This window comes from Taudactylus pleione, unplaced genomic scaffold, assembly GCF_031769625.1.
Source record: "Taudactylus pleione unplaced genomic scaffold, aTauple2 ptg001956l, whole genome shotgun sequence".
In the NCBI taxonomy this organism is placed as follows: domain Eukaryota; kingdom Metazoa; phylum Chordata; class Amphibia; order Anura; family Myobatrachidae; genus Taudactylus; species Taudactylus pleione.
In genome coordinates, this window is record NW_028286352.1 from 5,653,069 (window position 1) to 5,670,000 (window position 16,932).

A 16,932-nucleotide genomic window follows, 5' to 3' on the forward strand; every position below is an offset into this window, starting at 1 on the left:
GATTCTAACAAGTGTTAGGATTCTGTCACTGGCATTCTGAGTCCTGGAATCCCCGCAGTCAGGTTATTGACCGCATCCCAGTTATTGCATTTAGCCCTATATATTAGGTGGATACAGTAATCCACCTAGGTGGAATGAAGCTCATCAATTTATTATCAATACACCTTATTAAATCAAATTAATAAAATCAGTAAAGCTTTATTAAGATTTGTAGTATCATTCAGTAATGAACAGCTGGGATTGTATTACTCACTGAAGATGTAGGAAGCCTGGAAACCTCTCATCTGATATCTCTGATCACTATGCAATGTGACCACTAGAGAATTTCCAGTGGAAATTATGGGACTGATATAATAATCACCACAGAATGGACCGTGCAAATCAGAGTTATCTTGGACTGTCATATAGTCGTACTGGCAGTTACTTGAATAATCCATGAGAAAATCACTTATAGTCAGAGAAATCTGTAAAATAAGAGGAATCAAATAAAGAGTATACGAAAGCTATCTAGGATTGAGAAGATATAAGAATTCTGTTGTTTGTTGATTGGCTGAAACCATATAACCCTATCTGCCTAGTAACAAGACTGTCACAATCATTTGTGTGTGTATGTATATATATATATATATATATATATATATATATATATATATATATATATGCTGTGTGTGTATGTATATGTATATGTATATATATATATATATATATCCAAATTAATTATTTATTGTATCTCAATCAGCTGCAGGAACCTTCTGTAAGTCTGGGAACGCGCACTAAAAATTCAAATTGAGAGCTACAACAATGAAGACGGATATATGGCACTGCAGTAGTTAAATATGTATGTGTTTCAATCAAGTCGCGTCCATTTAAATAAAATATGAAACATTTCTTGACAAAACTACACAAACATGTACCATATACACTAGGGATGAGCGGGTATGGATTTTTGAGATCCGAACCACCCCAAGCCCCCCCGATCCGAGCCGGGAACCGAGTCAGGCTCGGATTTTTCCGCCTGACTTGGACCTGAAATCGAGGCAAAATATCATTATCCCGCTGTCGGATTGTTAGGGTTTTAGATTCTATAAAAGGTCCGCGCATTGGTGCCATTTTTCACTCCGGCTGTGGACAGTGAAGAGGGAGGGTGGGAGTTGTGCTGCTGTTGTCCATAGGGGCTGTGTCCACTCCAAAGTCAATAGGGGCTGGCTGGGCAGTGTTGTGCAGTGTCCCATAAAAGCTGTAGTCCTAAAGGGGTGCTGTAGTGTTGTCCAGAGGGTGCTCTGTCCATCAGGGGTGTTCCCCCAAAGTGCAAAAAAAAAAAACAATTCTTCCAAGAGCCGGCTGGATCGTCTGTTAAAGGGTGGTGTAACCCCACAGTGCTCCAAAAAATAATAATATTTTTTTTTGCTGTGTTTGTGACTTGTGTGCAATGTCCCATAAAGGGGTGCTGTAGTGTTGTCCAGGGGGTGCTCTGTCCATTAGGGGTGCTCCCCCCAAGTGCAAAAAAAAATCCTTTTTTTTTCTGTTTGTGTGCTCTAAAGCCGCACGTGCATCAACAAAGTAACAGCGCCAAGTGTTCGCCTGTGTCATAAATCAAGGGCCGGCTGCCTCGTCTGTTGAAGGGTGGTGTAACCCCCAAAGTGCTGAAAAAAATAAAAAATATATATTTTTCTGTGTTTGTGACTTGTGTGCAGTGTCCTATAAAGGCTGTAGTCCTAAAGAGGTGCTGTAATGTTGTCCAGGGGGTGCTCTGTCCATCAGGGATGCTCCCCCCAAGTGCAAAAAAAGTTTTTTTTTTCTGTTTGTGTGCGCTGTAGCTGCACGTGCACCTGTGTCATAAGTCAAGGGCCGGTTTGGACATCTGGTCCGGACTGAAGGACCTGCCAACAATTTCTTACATGTCTACTGTCACTGCATATGATACTGTCACCATTGACAGAATGGTGGAGGATTACATCGGTGACAGCATCCAAGTAGGCATGTCAGACAAGTCCGTACCTGTACTGGCAGGAAAAAGAGGAAATTTGGAGACCCCTGTACAAACTGGCTCTATTTTCCTAAGTTGCCCCCCCTCCAGTGTGTACTCCGAAACAATTTTTAGTGCAGCCGGGAACCTTGTCAGCAAAAGGCGTAGGAGGTTACTTCCACAAAATGATGAGAAGATGATGTTCATCAAAATGAATTATCAATTCTTCCAGAAAGACCAGACTCCAGAAAGTACAGAGTGACCTGTGGTGGTGGATTCCAGCGGGGATGAACTAATACTCTGTGAGGATGAGGATAACACTGAAGAGGGTGAGGAATCGGAGGATGAGGATGACATCTTGCCTCTGTAGAGACAGTTTGTGCAGGGACAGATTAATTGCGAGCTTGTTTTGTGGGGGCCCAAACAAACTAATTATTTCAGCCACAGTTGTGTGGCAGACCCTGGTGCTGAAATGATTGGTTTGTTAAAGTGTGTATGTCCTGTTTATTCAACATATGGGTGGGTTGGAAGGCCCAAGGACAATTCCATCTAGCATCTCTTGTTTTTCTTTGCAGTATATACTCTTTGGGGCTTAGTTTTTCAAACTGCCATCCTGTCTGCCACTGCAGTGCCACTCCTAGATGGGCCATGTGTTTGTGCCGCCCACTTGTGTCGCTTAGCATAGTCATCCAGCTACCTTGGTGCAACCTTTTGGCCTAAAAACAATATTGTGAGGTGTAAAGTGTTCAGAATAGGCTGGAAATTAGTGGAAATTAATGTTATTGAGGTCAATAATAGCGTAGGAACAAATGAAAACCCCAATTCTGTGATTTTAGCTGTTTTTATGCTTTTTTCCCAAAAAATACAGATCCAAAATACAAAACCCAGAACCCAAAACACGGAAGGGTGGTTTTGGCAAAACCAATCCAGATCCAAAACAAGAAGAAAGATCCAAAACCAAAACATGAAAAGTGGCTGGTGCACACCCCTAATATACACAGCACTGTATTAAAATCACATAGGATCATGAACCCTAATGGATAAAAGCTATACTACAATCTTATATATAAAAATATCAAAGTGCTGTTCTTTCAGCCCCACATCAGGTGCACTTTTATTACTGACCAATTACAATCCAGACAAAAGTATTTAGTTTGGGTCCTAAACTGCACAGTAATGTTGAAGATCCAAATAAAACTATTGTGAAGGAAACCTATTTGCCAGTATATATCCGGCAACCAAATCAGTAATTCCTTATGCTGGCCATACACGGGACGATTGATCACACGATTTGGGCAGCTTCTACAAGTTGGACAGACCAATCTTTTGAAAACAGTTGTATTTTGAGTCTTCTGCGACCCCGATGCACGTCCCCGCCATCGTCTAGTTGGATTGCAGATTAGATGGTTTTGCAGACAGATCTCAACTGATCGTGCCATCCTGTATCTGAAGGGAAGAATTTACAAGGAAAATCGTACAACTGATCTGACCAACTTTTGAATCTCACCGTGTATGGCCACCTTAAGTGAGGATCTGTATTCCTTAATGAGCAGCTGGAAGTAGTCCCACTGGGTGGTGGTGCCTCTAACCAGTGGAAATTACCTGGTCTGAGCTTACATTATATATCCAGGAATGGCTGCTGTCATACAAGGAATTTACAGGGGACTGCTGTCTGTATTGTAGAATGCACTGTGGAGAGTCCCAAATGGCCAGTGGAGACAGGAGGCAAGTCTTCCACCTGGTTTCATCTCTATTAGAGGCTTTATTAAAGAGTCTTTGATACAGTCTCCTAATAGGAGATTAAACCATTTTGCATACTGCAATACACTACCATCACTGGGCTTAGTCAGATAAGGCTTCTGCCACTATAGCAGGTAAACACATAGCATGGAGTCCTCCTCCAAAGAGCCAATCTGCTCTAGGCCGGTCATAAAGGGGCTGCATTCTCTAGGGCAGATATTCCCAAGCATGGTCCTCAAGACCCCTCAACAGTTCAGGTTTCAGAAATATCCATGGTTGAGCACAGGTCATTAACTCAAATTGACTAATATACTAATTAAGTAATCTGTGCTCAACCATGGATATCACTGAAACCTGCCCTGTTGGGGTGCCTTGAAGAACGCATTTGGGAACCTCTGCTCTAGGGGGTATCAGGTATGCATAGGATAAAAAAATTAGCTCCACCCCTCATTTTAGGTCTACTGAACACTTTTACTAACCAACCAGAGTGGCTGTTCTCGAGCTCTGATCAATCAGAGCACAGATGTTAATTTTAATGTGGTTGACATGCTCTACACCTGTCATTTGTGTAACAGGGTTTAATGCATAAAGCAGTGAAAAGCATGTAGAAGTTGCCCATAGCAACCAATCTGCTTCTAAGTATCACTTATCAAGTATAGTCTATAAAATAACAGTTAGTAGCTGATAGTTTGCTATGGGCAAATGCTCCACTGGTCCTTTTCTCCACTCTTTTCTCTGCCTGATACATAAAACCCACAGTCCCTTAGGGACAAGTTGAGCAGAATTATAGTGAGTTTCATTAGGGTAAGCTAGGGCACAGATGCTACATAGATTCAAGAGGAACATCAAAGTGCAGTGGTTCCCAAACTCGGCCCTCAAGGCACCCTAACAGTCCAGGATTTAAGGATATCTATGCTTAAGCACAGATAACTTAATTAGTACCTTAGTTAGTTTGATTATACCATTTGTGCACAAGCATAAATAACCTTAAAACCTAGACTGTTAGGGTACCTTGTGGACCGTGTTTGAGAAACCCTGTACTAGTGGATTTATGGGAGTGAAAAAGTGGTAAGTGTGATGTGACGTCTAGATGATTTTTCTTTCACAATAAGTTACTACTATATTGTTTGTCTGGTCTTTATTTTTACCGGTGCACTGTAATGGTACGTACACACTGGGCAATATTACTGAGTGATTGCACAATTACAATATCGTAATCATGCAATCGCTCAGTAATAATGCACAAATCGTGCACTTCTATATTGGAAACGACCAGCAATGCATGCTCCCGCTGGTCGTTCCCGACATTGTCCATTGCCGGAACATGCAGCCCAATCTGTCATTAACAACAGATTGGCCATGTACAGGAATGATGGAGTGTGCCTGCACTGAACGACTGATCGTTCAGTGCATGCATTACAGGGGATCAAGAACGACGGTACGATTACAATGCAATCGTACTGTCTTTCCTGATCGCCCAGTGTGTACGCACCATATGTCCAAGCATTCCTTGGCAGTAAATAAAATTGGGCGTGATAGGTCTTGCTGGGATCTATAATGCACCATTAATAAGATATTTTTTGTTATTAAAGCTTTATTATTAACCCAACACCCACTGGGCTTGTTTCTATGGTGAGACTTTTTTTGGTGTGGGGGCAGATCACCCCAGGGAGTACAGCCTGTGTGGACTGTCCTTAAGTGTGGTTGGCACTATGAATGGAGGATCACTTACTTTGTGACCTCATGCTATAATGGCACTATCCCAACCTGGTAAAACCTGATACTGATTGGCCCTACTGCTCACACCAGCCTTCTGTAGCATTACATAGCAATGGATTCCTGCTGGGGCTGTGAGACAAACCAAAGAAGACTTAGACAATATGGAGGCATAGAAATCCACAAGGTCTCCTACTGAAGAATTCACCACCAAGATAGAGACATTTTTGTAGTATATAATCGTGTACAATAGTTAAGTCATGCAAATCTTTTTTAAACTGAACTATGTAATTGTGTCCCACATCAGTACAATTTAGGCTACATATAGAAAGCACTATATCAAATTACTTTTAGCAGAACACTTCATACCCGATATCCCTCAGGAGCTGTGATGTTGAATGTACAGTAGAGGTTTGGAGGGTAGGCAGCAGGGTATCCAGGAGATGTAAAGTTCTTTTGAAATTCAAAGAAATTTCCTCCACATTGTACTGTGGCGATAAGGAGGTGGGTGTGGGGTTGGGATGAAAGAGATTAAACATCATTGTCATTATAGGTGCAAACTGTATAAAGCTCTAAAGCAGGGGTTCTCAACTTCAACCCTGACATTTCCCAACAGGTCATGCTTTGAGGATTCCTGTCTGTGGAAGCAGGTGGGATAATTACTAAGCCAGCAAAAGAGATTAACTCATCGGTGCATGATTAAAGAAATCCAGAAAATATGACCTGTTAATGGTACAGTACTTCAGAACTGGGATTGAGACCACTGCTTTAAAGTATGAATATAATAAATCATAAAGCCATCATAACAAGTCTAATGCCTCTTGGTATAAAATTTATTTATAGCTAATGATTAGAGAAAAAGCTGTACCTTACCAGTTTTTCTATTTTGTCTATTACCATTTAATGAATACAGATTTACAGTAGTCTATCACCAGGACATAGGTCCCTTCAGGTCTGGATTATGGTCTGTGGGGGCCCCAAACAATAAATGATATATACATACATACATACATACATACACATGTGCACATACATATATATATAAATATATATATATATATATATATTACTGCTTACTTGAGAGGTAGCAGGCCAGCAGTAGAATAAGGGGGCGTGGCTTAATCGGCAGACGGCTCCGTTAAAAGATTTAAAAAAAACAGTTCATCTTGGGGATGGTGCCGTGGACAGTGTGGGGTGGCCCCCTATGTGCGGGGGCCCTGGGACGACCGCCCCTGTTGCCCTCCCTATAATTTGGCCCTGGGTCGTGTTTTAAGAACATTAAAAGTTACATTTTTTTAATTCACAGTTATAGCTGCATTGTAAAATCTCTGAGGCAGCAGAATTAGATGATACAATCCCAAAGTGGTAAGTGCCAGTCTGACTGCTATGCACACTCATGGCCTGGCTAGCCAGTCCACGCTTCTGCAGTAAAACTGAAAGAAGAAATTTGGGCCTTCAAAAAAAATTAGTTAAAATTAGAGATGTGGGGTTCGATTTTACAGAAATACAAATGCACCCGGATTTCATGAATCCAGGTAAATCTGAGTCGCAATTCTAATCTCTACGGAGATCCGGGTATATCCGGGTTGCAGTTCTGATCTCTTTGCGATTTGTAATTCGGATTTTAAATCCGAATTTCGGGTTTTGGATTTCATAAATTACATGATTTTAGCTGTTTTTAAAACTTTTTATTTTTTTTAATTTAAACAATCCACATCCAAAACCAAAACACACGCACATACACATATTTATTTATTTATTATTTATTTATTAGTTTCTTATATAGCGCAGCAAATTCCGTTGCACTTTACAATTTGAATCAACATTAACATTATACTGGGTTATAAAAGACATACATAAATGACATACATAAGGGTAAGAGGGCCCTGCTCGCAAGCTTACAATCTATAGGGAAATAGGTGCTGATACACAAGGAGAGGTGCTACATATTGCAAATTGGTCCAGCCCGATTGGATTATACAGCCCACCAAGAATATCTGCAATCACACTGGAAAGTTGGCCTAGGGTTAGGAGGATGTTAAATTGAAGAAAGAGAAGATGTGATAGGTGTTTACTATAAGAAGAGAGTTAGATAGGGAGCTATAAAAGGTTAGGTGGGTGGTCCTGGAATCTGATAAGCTTGTCTGAAGAGGTGAGTTTTCAGAGAACGCTTGAATGTTTGGAAACTAGTGGAAAGTCTTATTGTGCGTGGGAGGGTATTCCACAGGGTGGGTGCAGCCCAAAAAAAGTCCTGTAACCATGCATGGGAACAAGTAATGCGCGGGGATGAGAGACACAGATCTTGTGCAGAGCGGAGATGCCGGGTTGGAAGATATTTTGAGATAAGTGAAGAGATGTATGTTGGTGTGGTTTGGTTAATAGCTTTATGTCTGAGTGTTAGTATTTTAAATTGAATGGAGGGACTGAAAGAGTGGATCAGCAGACACTGATCGTTTGGTGAGAAAGATCAACCTCACAGCTGCATTCAAAATGGATTGTAGTGGGGAGAGCCTATTTTTGGGAAGACCAATATGGAGACTATTGCAATAGTCAATGTGGGAAATTGAGTGAGTGTATTAGAATTTTTGTAGTGTCTTGCGTAAGATATGGTCGAATTTTGGCTACGTTTTTTAGATGTATGTAACAGGATTTAGAGACAGATTGAATGTGGGGAACAAAAGACCGTTCAGAGTCAAGGATGACACCAAGGCAGCATACATATATACATGCATACATACACACACACATATATATGTGTGTGTGTGTGTATGTACGTATGTATGTATATATGTATGTCCTGACTGACTGCCTGAATGCCCAGCCCAAACCCAAATGGAGAATAGAAAAATGGAGTATGTGCCTTCCATGACATTGGCACACACTAAGCAGGGCTTTTTTGAAATGCAACTCCTAAGGTGGTGAAAAGGGCTAAAATGTTTCCCCCCCATGCAATGTCCTGACTGACTCATGAACGCCCTGCCCAAACCCCTTGACCTTGAAAGATATAATTCTGGCAGTATATTCCTTTCATGAATTAAGCACCCACTAAGCAGGGAGTTTTCGAAACTCACCATAAGGAGGTGAAAAGTGGAAAAATGTTTCCTCTTAACTGAGGTGATTGGGTGACAAAGTAACATGTCCCAAGTGCTGTGAGACTGTAAACTTATTGTCTGGGTTGAATGGAAGCTTCAGTGGTGGGGCTGCAGCACAGTCTAATATGCAAATCTGGGAGAGCCACACCATCTGCCAGTGATGTTTTAGCAGCATTTGACATGACAATTGGTGTGGATCTCAATTTGAATATTGGACTGCGCTGCAATCCCACCTCTGGAGTTGCCACTGCTAAGGACTTAACTCTTTGATAAGGGGTTTTCGATTTGCATACTTCACTTGCTTTGTATTTGGATTTTTAATTTTCTTAAACATGGCAATTGAGTTTTTGAATATTAAAAGGGAAGATGGTGCATCACACTACTGTCCCCATCCCAGAAGACAGAGCCTGCCTGTTTTGGTCCCTCTTCAAACTCATGTATGACACTCATCTAATGGCTGGGGAGTTGTGTGAACTAATTGTGAGGCATGTGGTGGACAACTGGAAGAAGTTCTCCATCATGTCCCATGGCACCAAGAGGGACAACTGCACCAGCTACGCTGAGTGTAGTTGTCCCTGGACACGTCCCAACTCCTTGACAAGTCCCCACTTTTTACTAATGACGGGTTATGCAGGCTGGTGGTGGCTGTGCAACTGTTTGAATTAGTCTTTGAGGTTTACTGCAATGGTTAGCTCTTAAAGAGTTTCCATGCTGAACATCATCCATGAGGAGGCTATGCTTTACGCAAAACCTCTCTAGGGGCCATTGTGATGCGTACCTTCCACATGAATATCAAAAAGTGTGCACCACACCACCCCTCCTCCAGCCTGACTCCACCTCACACCTCTCACAGGCATCACCTCTTCCTGTCCCCAAGAAGACTTCTACCAAACGTGGTGCCAGAAGCACCCACGCTAAAAGGAGGAAGCAACATCAGGATGCGGCAAGGAAATATGTGCAGATTAATCCTACTAGTACACTACTTTACACCAGAGGCATAAAATAAACTTGGCATATAAGTTAAGGTGGTATGAAGGAAAAGAAAATGGGTATATCAACTAATATATATATATATATATATATACATACACAGTATGTACAGTATGTATATTTTTATATATATATATATATATATATATTAGTCCATTTAGTCCACACTCACATCATATATGGTATGCTTTTGCTGGGGTGACACCTTAGTGAGTACGGCGGCTCCAAGTACACAGAGAAAGTTGAGGTGCACTCACCAGACTTACACTTTACACTGTGTGTGTGTGTGCACGGACCACAATGTTTAGGATCTGGACTCCTCTTTGTGTTTTGGTTTTGCAAATCCACCCTCAAGTGATTTGGATAAAAAAATAATAAATATTGATTAAAAATTATAAAAATCGATTAAAGATGTCTGAATCCAAAACTCGAGTTTGATCTTTAAATCTGAGATCCCAACTGGCAAACAGATCCAGGCCCGGGACTCTGGGCCTGATTCAGAGCCGGACGCTCTGAACGAGCGCCCACTCTGAATCAGGGTGTTTTCTTTTTAATTGTTGTGGCCTCTTGGCCGCTCGCATAGCTGTGGGTGGTGTCATGTCAGTGGGGCTGGCCCCAGACGGTAGGCGTTCCCATGGGAATGCCTCCGTCTGGGCAGCCACGCCCCCGGCCCGCCCACCAAAGGGGGCATGCTGTCACTCAACATCGACAGCATGCCCCCTTTGGTACGAGACCCGGAGCGACAGCTTGTGAGCGGGTCTGAATCAGGCCCTCTGTTCGAACTGGATCACAAAAGTGAATCTGAACCTTGACCCAGTGCTACTCAGAACCCCTAAATTGGTGTGTTCAGATTTCAGAAATCCAGACCCACACATTTCTATAAGTATATAAAATGTACTGTAGGTGGCACCCACATTATCATATAATAGTCTCTGGTACCCTCCGTTAGGTACCCCCTACTGGAAATCCAACAAATGACAGTATCGGCGGTACTTGGGTAATGAATAGGCATCAAGAGCAGGTAAGTAACCAGCTCTTGAAATCTATTAATTAACCGAGTGCTGCTGCTTCTGACATTTGTTGGATTCCCAGTTGGGGGTACCTAATATAGTCTTAATAGTAAGTTATTCTACAGTTCCACTGTTGCCAGTTTTACTCAGCACTCCACTTTGATTCAACCCATCCTGAAAATTACAGATGCACATCTGAGGTCCAACTCACTCCAACTTCAAGGATAAATGTGACAGTGTAAGGGCAGACCCATGGGCAACCTTCTGCTGGAACTCAGCCACACAGACCCTTACCACCCCCAAAACATGTACAAATAATTCAGCAATGGAGCAAAAAGAAAGAAAAAATAAGAATTATCCAACTAGAAGGTGAGCTCCCCAATGTCTTCGGGCCCCATGGAAATTGCACTCTGGGCACATACTATAATTAATATTCTAAATATGGAGAAGGAAACTATTGCTAGTCAGTGGAAAACCATAATATTTACTGTAACTGGTTCTAAAATTGAACACAATACCTGAGCCATATGTTGCTTTGAAGCCAACTCCTGTGACACTGCTGTCACTGACAAACTCAACTAGCATGATCCTTGTGGAAGCAACTATAAAAGGAATAGGTCCAGTCCCACAAGTTTTGTTCAGTAACACAGGACAGGTCTTACTGGGGCCATCATAAATCTTTATGTAGTCAGATGAGCAATTAGGTGAGGGCTGCACATCAAAATTATTAAACTTCAGGGTTGCCTAAATATAAAAGTTATGTCAGACAGTCAGCAAAAAAAATGTACTTACACATTTAGTAAGGAAATTTTTTTATTTTATGTAACACACTGTTTATATGGTGTTTTTTGCCTTTAAACCATTGTAGTTACTATGCTTGGACTATCTGCCCAGTCAGTAGATATAGAGTCACAATACAGTTATTATGACGGAAATCAATATTTACAGTAGTAATTAGCAAATGCCATTAATGATTATTCTATGGAGGCAATACTAATTTATAAATATAAGGATGGGGGACAGCAAAGTAAAATATAATTGTATGGAGAGAGCAATATAATATTATTGGGCACTATTAATGAATTGCTAATGGAGGCAATAAATAAAAATAATGATTGGGTCAAATTTTATTTTATGGCTCTTTAAATGCTGCCTATAGTATAATATAAAAAGTGGTGCCCAACAATATATAAAAAATGTTTGCTCCAGGTAGCAATCATTAATACTATCCCCTATAATTAATACTTAAAGTTGCTCTCTATATATAATATAATTATATATTAATCCCCACCCCTAATATACTCCTAAATTATCTAGCCCTATTAATCAAGAAATAAGGATTACACGACTAATAAAAACTGCAGATTGATGCATTTTTTGTTGATTTTAGTTTTTTGTAAGAGAAAAAAATTGAGACCGCTGTTTTCAAGGTGACTATTTTTAAAAGAAAATATTAAACCTTCCAGTCTTTCGGTCACATAAACTTTAGTAAATGCTATTTTTTAACCACCGGAAAAAATGCCATAATGCGCTGTTTGGTAAATATCCCCCTTCATTTTTGAAATAAAAAATTGTGACTTAATACAGTATATACATAGTTTACGCCAAATTGATCTTTATAATATGGATGTCCTGATCACCTACAGGGCATAGGTTATTTTAATTGGTTATTGTACAAATGTAAAATGGAGCATTACACCTTAGCATTAAGTAGCAGCAAACAGTATATGACACCATTGTTTATAGCCATGGCCAAAAGTTTGAGAATGACACAAGTATTGGTTTTCACAGTGGTTTTAGACATTTGTCATTTTTTCGAGACCTCTCCAATTTTCCATGGTATGCTGTCAATCAACTTCTGGGCCACATACTGACTGATGGCCATCCATTCATCAATGCTTGGAGTTTGTCAGAATTTGTGGGCTTTTGTTTGTCCTCCCGCCACTTGTGCATTGACCACAAGTTCTTAATGGGATTTAGGTCTGGGGAATTTCCTGGCCATGGACCCAAAATATTGATGTTTTGTTCCCCGAGCCACTTAGTTATTACTTTTGCTTTATGGGAAGGTGCTCCATCATGCTGGAAAAGGCATTGTTCATCACCAAAATGTTCTTGGATGGTTGGGAGAAATTGTTCTCGGAGAATGTTTTAGTACCATTCTTTATTCATGGCTGTGTAGGCAAAATTGTGAGTGAGCCCACTCCCTTGGCCCCACACATGAATGGTCTCAGGATGCTTTACTGTTGGCATGATACAGGATGAAGACTTTTGGAGGATGGCCTGGTGTCAAGAAGGGTAGCAAAGAAGCCACTTCTGCCCAGGAAAAACATCAGGGACAGACTGATTTTCTTCAAAAGGTACAGGGATTGGACTGCTGAGGACTGGCATAAAGTTATTTTCTCTCATGAATCCTCTTTGAGATTGTTTAGTTCATCTGGAAAAACACTAGATCAGTACTGTGTTATGCCAACAGTAAAGCATCCTGAGACCATTCATATCCATCCAAGAACAGTTTGTTGACGAACAATGCCTTTTCCAGCATGATGGAGCACCTTGCTATAAGGCAAAAGTGATAACTAAATGGCTCGAGGAACAAAACATCTAAACTTTGGGTCCATGGCCAGGAAACTCCCCAGACCTTAATCCGATTGAGAATTTGTCGACAAACAAAAAACCCACAAATTCTGACACACTCCAAGCATTGATTAGGCAAGAATGGGCGGCCATCAGTCAGGATGTGACCCAGAAGTTGATTGACAGTATGCCATGGCAAATTGCAGAGGTCTTGAAAAAGAAGGGTCAAGACTCCAAATATTGACTCTCTGCATAAACTTAATGTAATTATCAATAAAAGCTTTTGACACTTATGAAATGCTTGTAATTTTACTTCAGTGTACCATAGTAACATCTGACTAAAAGGTCTAATAGCACTGAAGCAGCAAACTTTGTGAAAACCAATACTTGGGCTATTCTCAAAACTTTTGGCCATGCCATGCCTCTATTACATTATTTCTTCATATGGTAGATTTCTCCAAATATTACAATGCACTGAAAGTCTGGAATAATTTCAGGCCAACAATTTACTTGCAATAGTATTATTAAGAACTTGACATTCAACTCCACAGTAGAGCTACATTACTTAGAAGGTAGTTAAAGTAAAAAAAAATGGTCATAGTGGTTTCTTTTATTTTTTTCTATTTTTTTAAAATATGCATCAGCTACTATGTGTGTGTTGTGCTATATTATTATTACATATAAAGACATACTGGCTGAGGATTGTACCTTGTGTAGCCCTATCCTGACACATTCATCAAAATCCAATAAATCAAATGTTCATTATACTATTCCGTTGTATTGCATGACTGAATGTGACTGAACTAATTTTAGATGTGTGCTGTGCTGGCTCCAACAATCTTTGAATTCTGTTCCTACATGTTACCTGTTCCACTCGGTCATTACTGTACCTGTCCAGATGGGGTTCTGATCAACCAAACACAGCTGGTATTACTTGTATAGTTGGAGGGATAGTTGGCCGAGTTTAAAGTTCCATTCACTTCATTTAGCAAAGTAGCACAAACATCTATGAAGAAATACATAAAAGACAAGTTGTTGCATATGTGGTGAAATAAATTTAGCTATTCTGTCTTTAGGATGCACTGTACTAAATATGCAACAGATATAATCTGCAGTATCTTCCCCTACTGTTTATATATCTATTGATACTTACTGCACTGGTAAAGCCGGTTAATTTTAGCAGCATCCAAGATACTGAGTCCTTTCCTTTGGCCAATACGCACAGTTGGATCTGGCCTGGGTACAATGGTTGGTTTGTTGGAAGTATTGGAGTATGCAGACCTACCACATAGACAAGAGATACTGTATGTCATAAGCATAATTCAGAATGATACATCATACAAAGGACCATTGGAACTTCAATATGTTGTAATGACTTTCTACCACCAGCATTTATTATATAACACTGTGCCCAGCAACTTACTTGTCATAGTGCATGACTGAGCCATAGTCATATGGCAGACCCATGTTGTTAGTACTCTTTATGTTAAAATTTGCCACATTATCTGGAACAGCAAAAAAAAAAAATCTCTAATTACTATAAATGACATTTGAATGAAAACACCACAAAACTTTAAGTAATAAAAAAATTTATGGAATTGACTTGTACCTGATGAGATATATTGGAACATGATGTTAACATAGTCATCACGGTCACTCCTTGTATGTTCATGGTAAATTCCCAGGGCATGATCTAGTTCATGTTGTATAATCCCTCTTGACATGCAACCATAACGATCTAATCCAACTACCTGAGCTCCACCTACTCGTCCAATAAATGAATTACAGCTGGAAGCAACGAGAAAGCTTTGAGAGTTTGCTCTTGATATATTACTGTACACGTGTGATTTGGATCACTTTGTGCTTCACAATATTGGTAAACTAATATAGGGGTCTACTGTATGTATCAAGCAGTGAAAAGCCTGGAGAAGTGGACCAGTGGAAAATTTGCCCATAGGAACCAATCGGCTCCTACCTATTATTTTATAAAATGTACTTGACAAATGCTACTTCAAAGCTGAATGGTTGCTATGGGCAACTTCTCCACGCTTTTCACTGCTTGATACATAGAATCCTAATTTGTTTTGATTTGCTAAAAAATTACATAAATTTGGAAGCGGATTTATAGTACTAAAAGGTGGGCTTGGTGACATTTTTAACCTGCTGCCCTTCACAGGCAGATTTCTCTTCCAAACCTCCAGGTTTATTAATCAGCAGTTTGGATGTTGCTTTCAAACCTGCTTGTGATGAGCAGCAGGTTTTAAATTGCCAAACTTCCAGAAAAACCCACCACAAAAGTGCAGCATCTATTTGGTCAATCAGAAGGTGAGGACTCACTACACTTTTAATGACATCTATCATGTATTGATGGAGGGAAATTACACTAATAATACTCATGTTTGGTTAGGGTTTGGGGTGGCAGTTAGTGTGGCCGTTAGTGTAGCTCTCCTATTTGAATATTGGACTGCTCTGCAGCCCCACCTCTGGAGCCACCACTGGTTAGGAGTCCTCACCTTCTGATAAGACTCATAGCTTAGATAGCATATGTTACAGTATCTTGCCAGTAATAAGTACTTCTATTACAGGTTATTCCTGTTTTTTTTTATATATTTTTCAAACAGACTGCTTGATAAATCTGGCAGCTTCTAGTAAATAAAAATGGTAAATCGGGATGGTGACATGTCTGATGGTAGTTTCTAAACTTTGAGGTTTCTGGAGGGTTTTCTGCGATTTTGACTTTAGTAAATTTGATGGTTTTAAAACTGCTAGAAAACTGGTATTTTAACAAAATGCCCTTTAGTAAATCTACCCCCCAGGTGTGAAAACTGACACAAAACCACTGAACGTTCTGAAGACCAGAAATGTTCAAATTAGACTAATAGTTTTTCTTCTTTCACTAAACACTCCTCTATGACACAGAGAGATATCCTACCCTTGTGAAGAGGCAATGGAGATGTGATCCTTCTCTGTTGTCCGAGGTGTAAACCTCACACAGGTCAAGGACTCAAATTCTTGCATAGATGTCGTGAACAGATTTAATTCACTGTCACCTGTGAAAATTGCATTTTTTACTATACTGTAAGTATTAATGTCCTTGACTACTTTACTATAATGTAAGGAAGAGAGAACTCACTATAATTAGAGGAAAAGATGTACGGCACAGGGACAGTCCCATCCACAGATTTATGCCACAGGCATTTTTTACAGTTGATGGCGCTGCGTCCAGTTTGTATTAATATGTCTCCTTCCTCTACTGGTACCTTAATGCCTACATTAATCAGAAAAAGGAGGGAAACATCCATAGGTTTATGTACTCTCATACCGCTTTTATACCAAAGTTCTGGGTCTGACCCAGAGGTTGGAAAAGGGTTCCAATCTGGATCAGACCCGGAACTTCCCCGGCGCCAGCCCAGGTTATTCCCGAGTCGACGCTGTTCACACCAGAGCCGGTCTGCAGTGACCTAGCTCTTCCGGCGTTGAAGTGGACGCTTGGAGATGACGTCATCTTTAAGCGCCACTGAAGTCAGCCATGGTGCAATCTGGGTCACCGTGACCCGGATCACGCTGTTTACACTGCAGGATGGCATGGGAACGACCCATGGCCAACCCTGCAAAATACCCTAGTTGGATCCCCGGGTCTCTGGAGCCAGGTAAATCCATTTACACTGACAAAAATCTGGGTTAATGTGCATCAGCCTGGGAATTTTAGCTCAGTGTAAAATGGCTATAAGTAATATTCTTGTCAAATTATTGTTTTAATTCAATGTTGTCATTATTTTCTATTATTTCAAAAGTTGCTTTAGGGCAATAACTCGCTTATCTTAGTTTTAAAAGACAATTATTG

General features: G+C 40.4%; 1 protein-coding gene across 1 annotated transcript in view; it reads right to left on the minus strand.

The window, feature by feature from the left end:
* Positions 1-245: 245 nt before the first annotated feature.
* The window catches only part of LOC148436137 (embryonic protein UVS.2-like), a 16,831-nt gene continuing 144 nt past the window's right edge, over positions 246-16,932 (minus strand). The window contains exons 2-10 of the mRNA XM_088465345.1: positions 16,222-16,356; positions 16,021-16,138; positions 14,698-14,876; positions 14,512-14,593; positions 14,242-14,369; positions 13,979-14,094; positions 11,033-11,258; positions 5,792-5,910; positions 246-464 (exon numbers count right to left, since the gene is read on the minus strand). Coding sequence (XP_088321471.1) covers positions 246-464; positions 5,792-5,910; positions 11,033-11,258; positions 13,979-14,094; positions 14,242-14,369; positions 14,512-14,593; positions 14,698-14,876; positions 16,021-16,106 — 1,155 coding nt within the window. The 5' untranslated portion in view covers positions 16,107-16,138; positions 16,222-16,356. The remainder of the gene's footprint in view (positions 465-5,791; positions 5,911-11,032; positions 11,259-13,978; positions 14,095-14,241; positions 14,370-14,511; positions 14,594-14,697; positions 14,877-16,020; positions 16,139-16,221; positions 16,357-16,932) is intronic.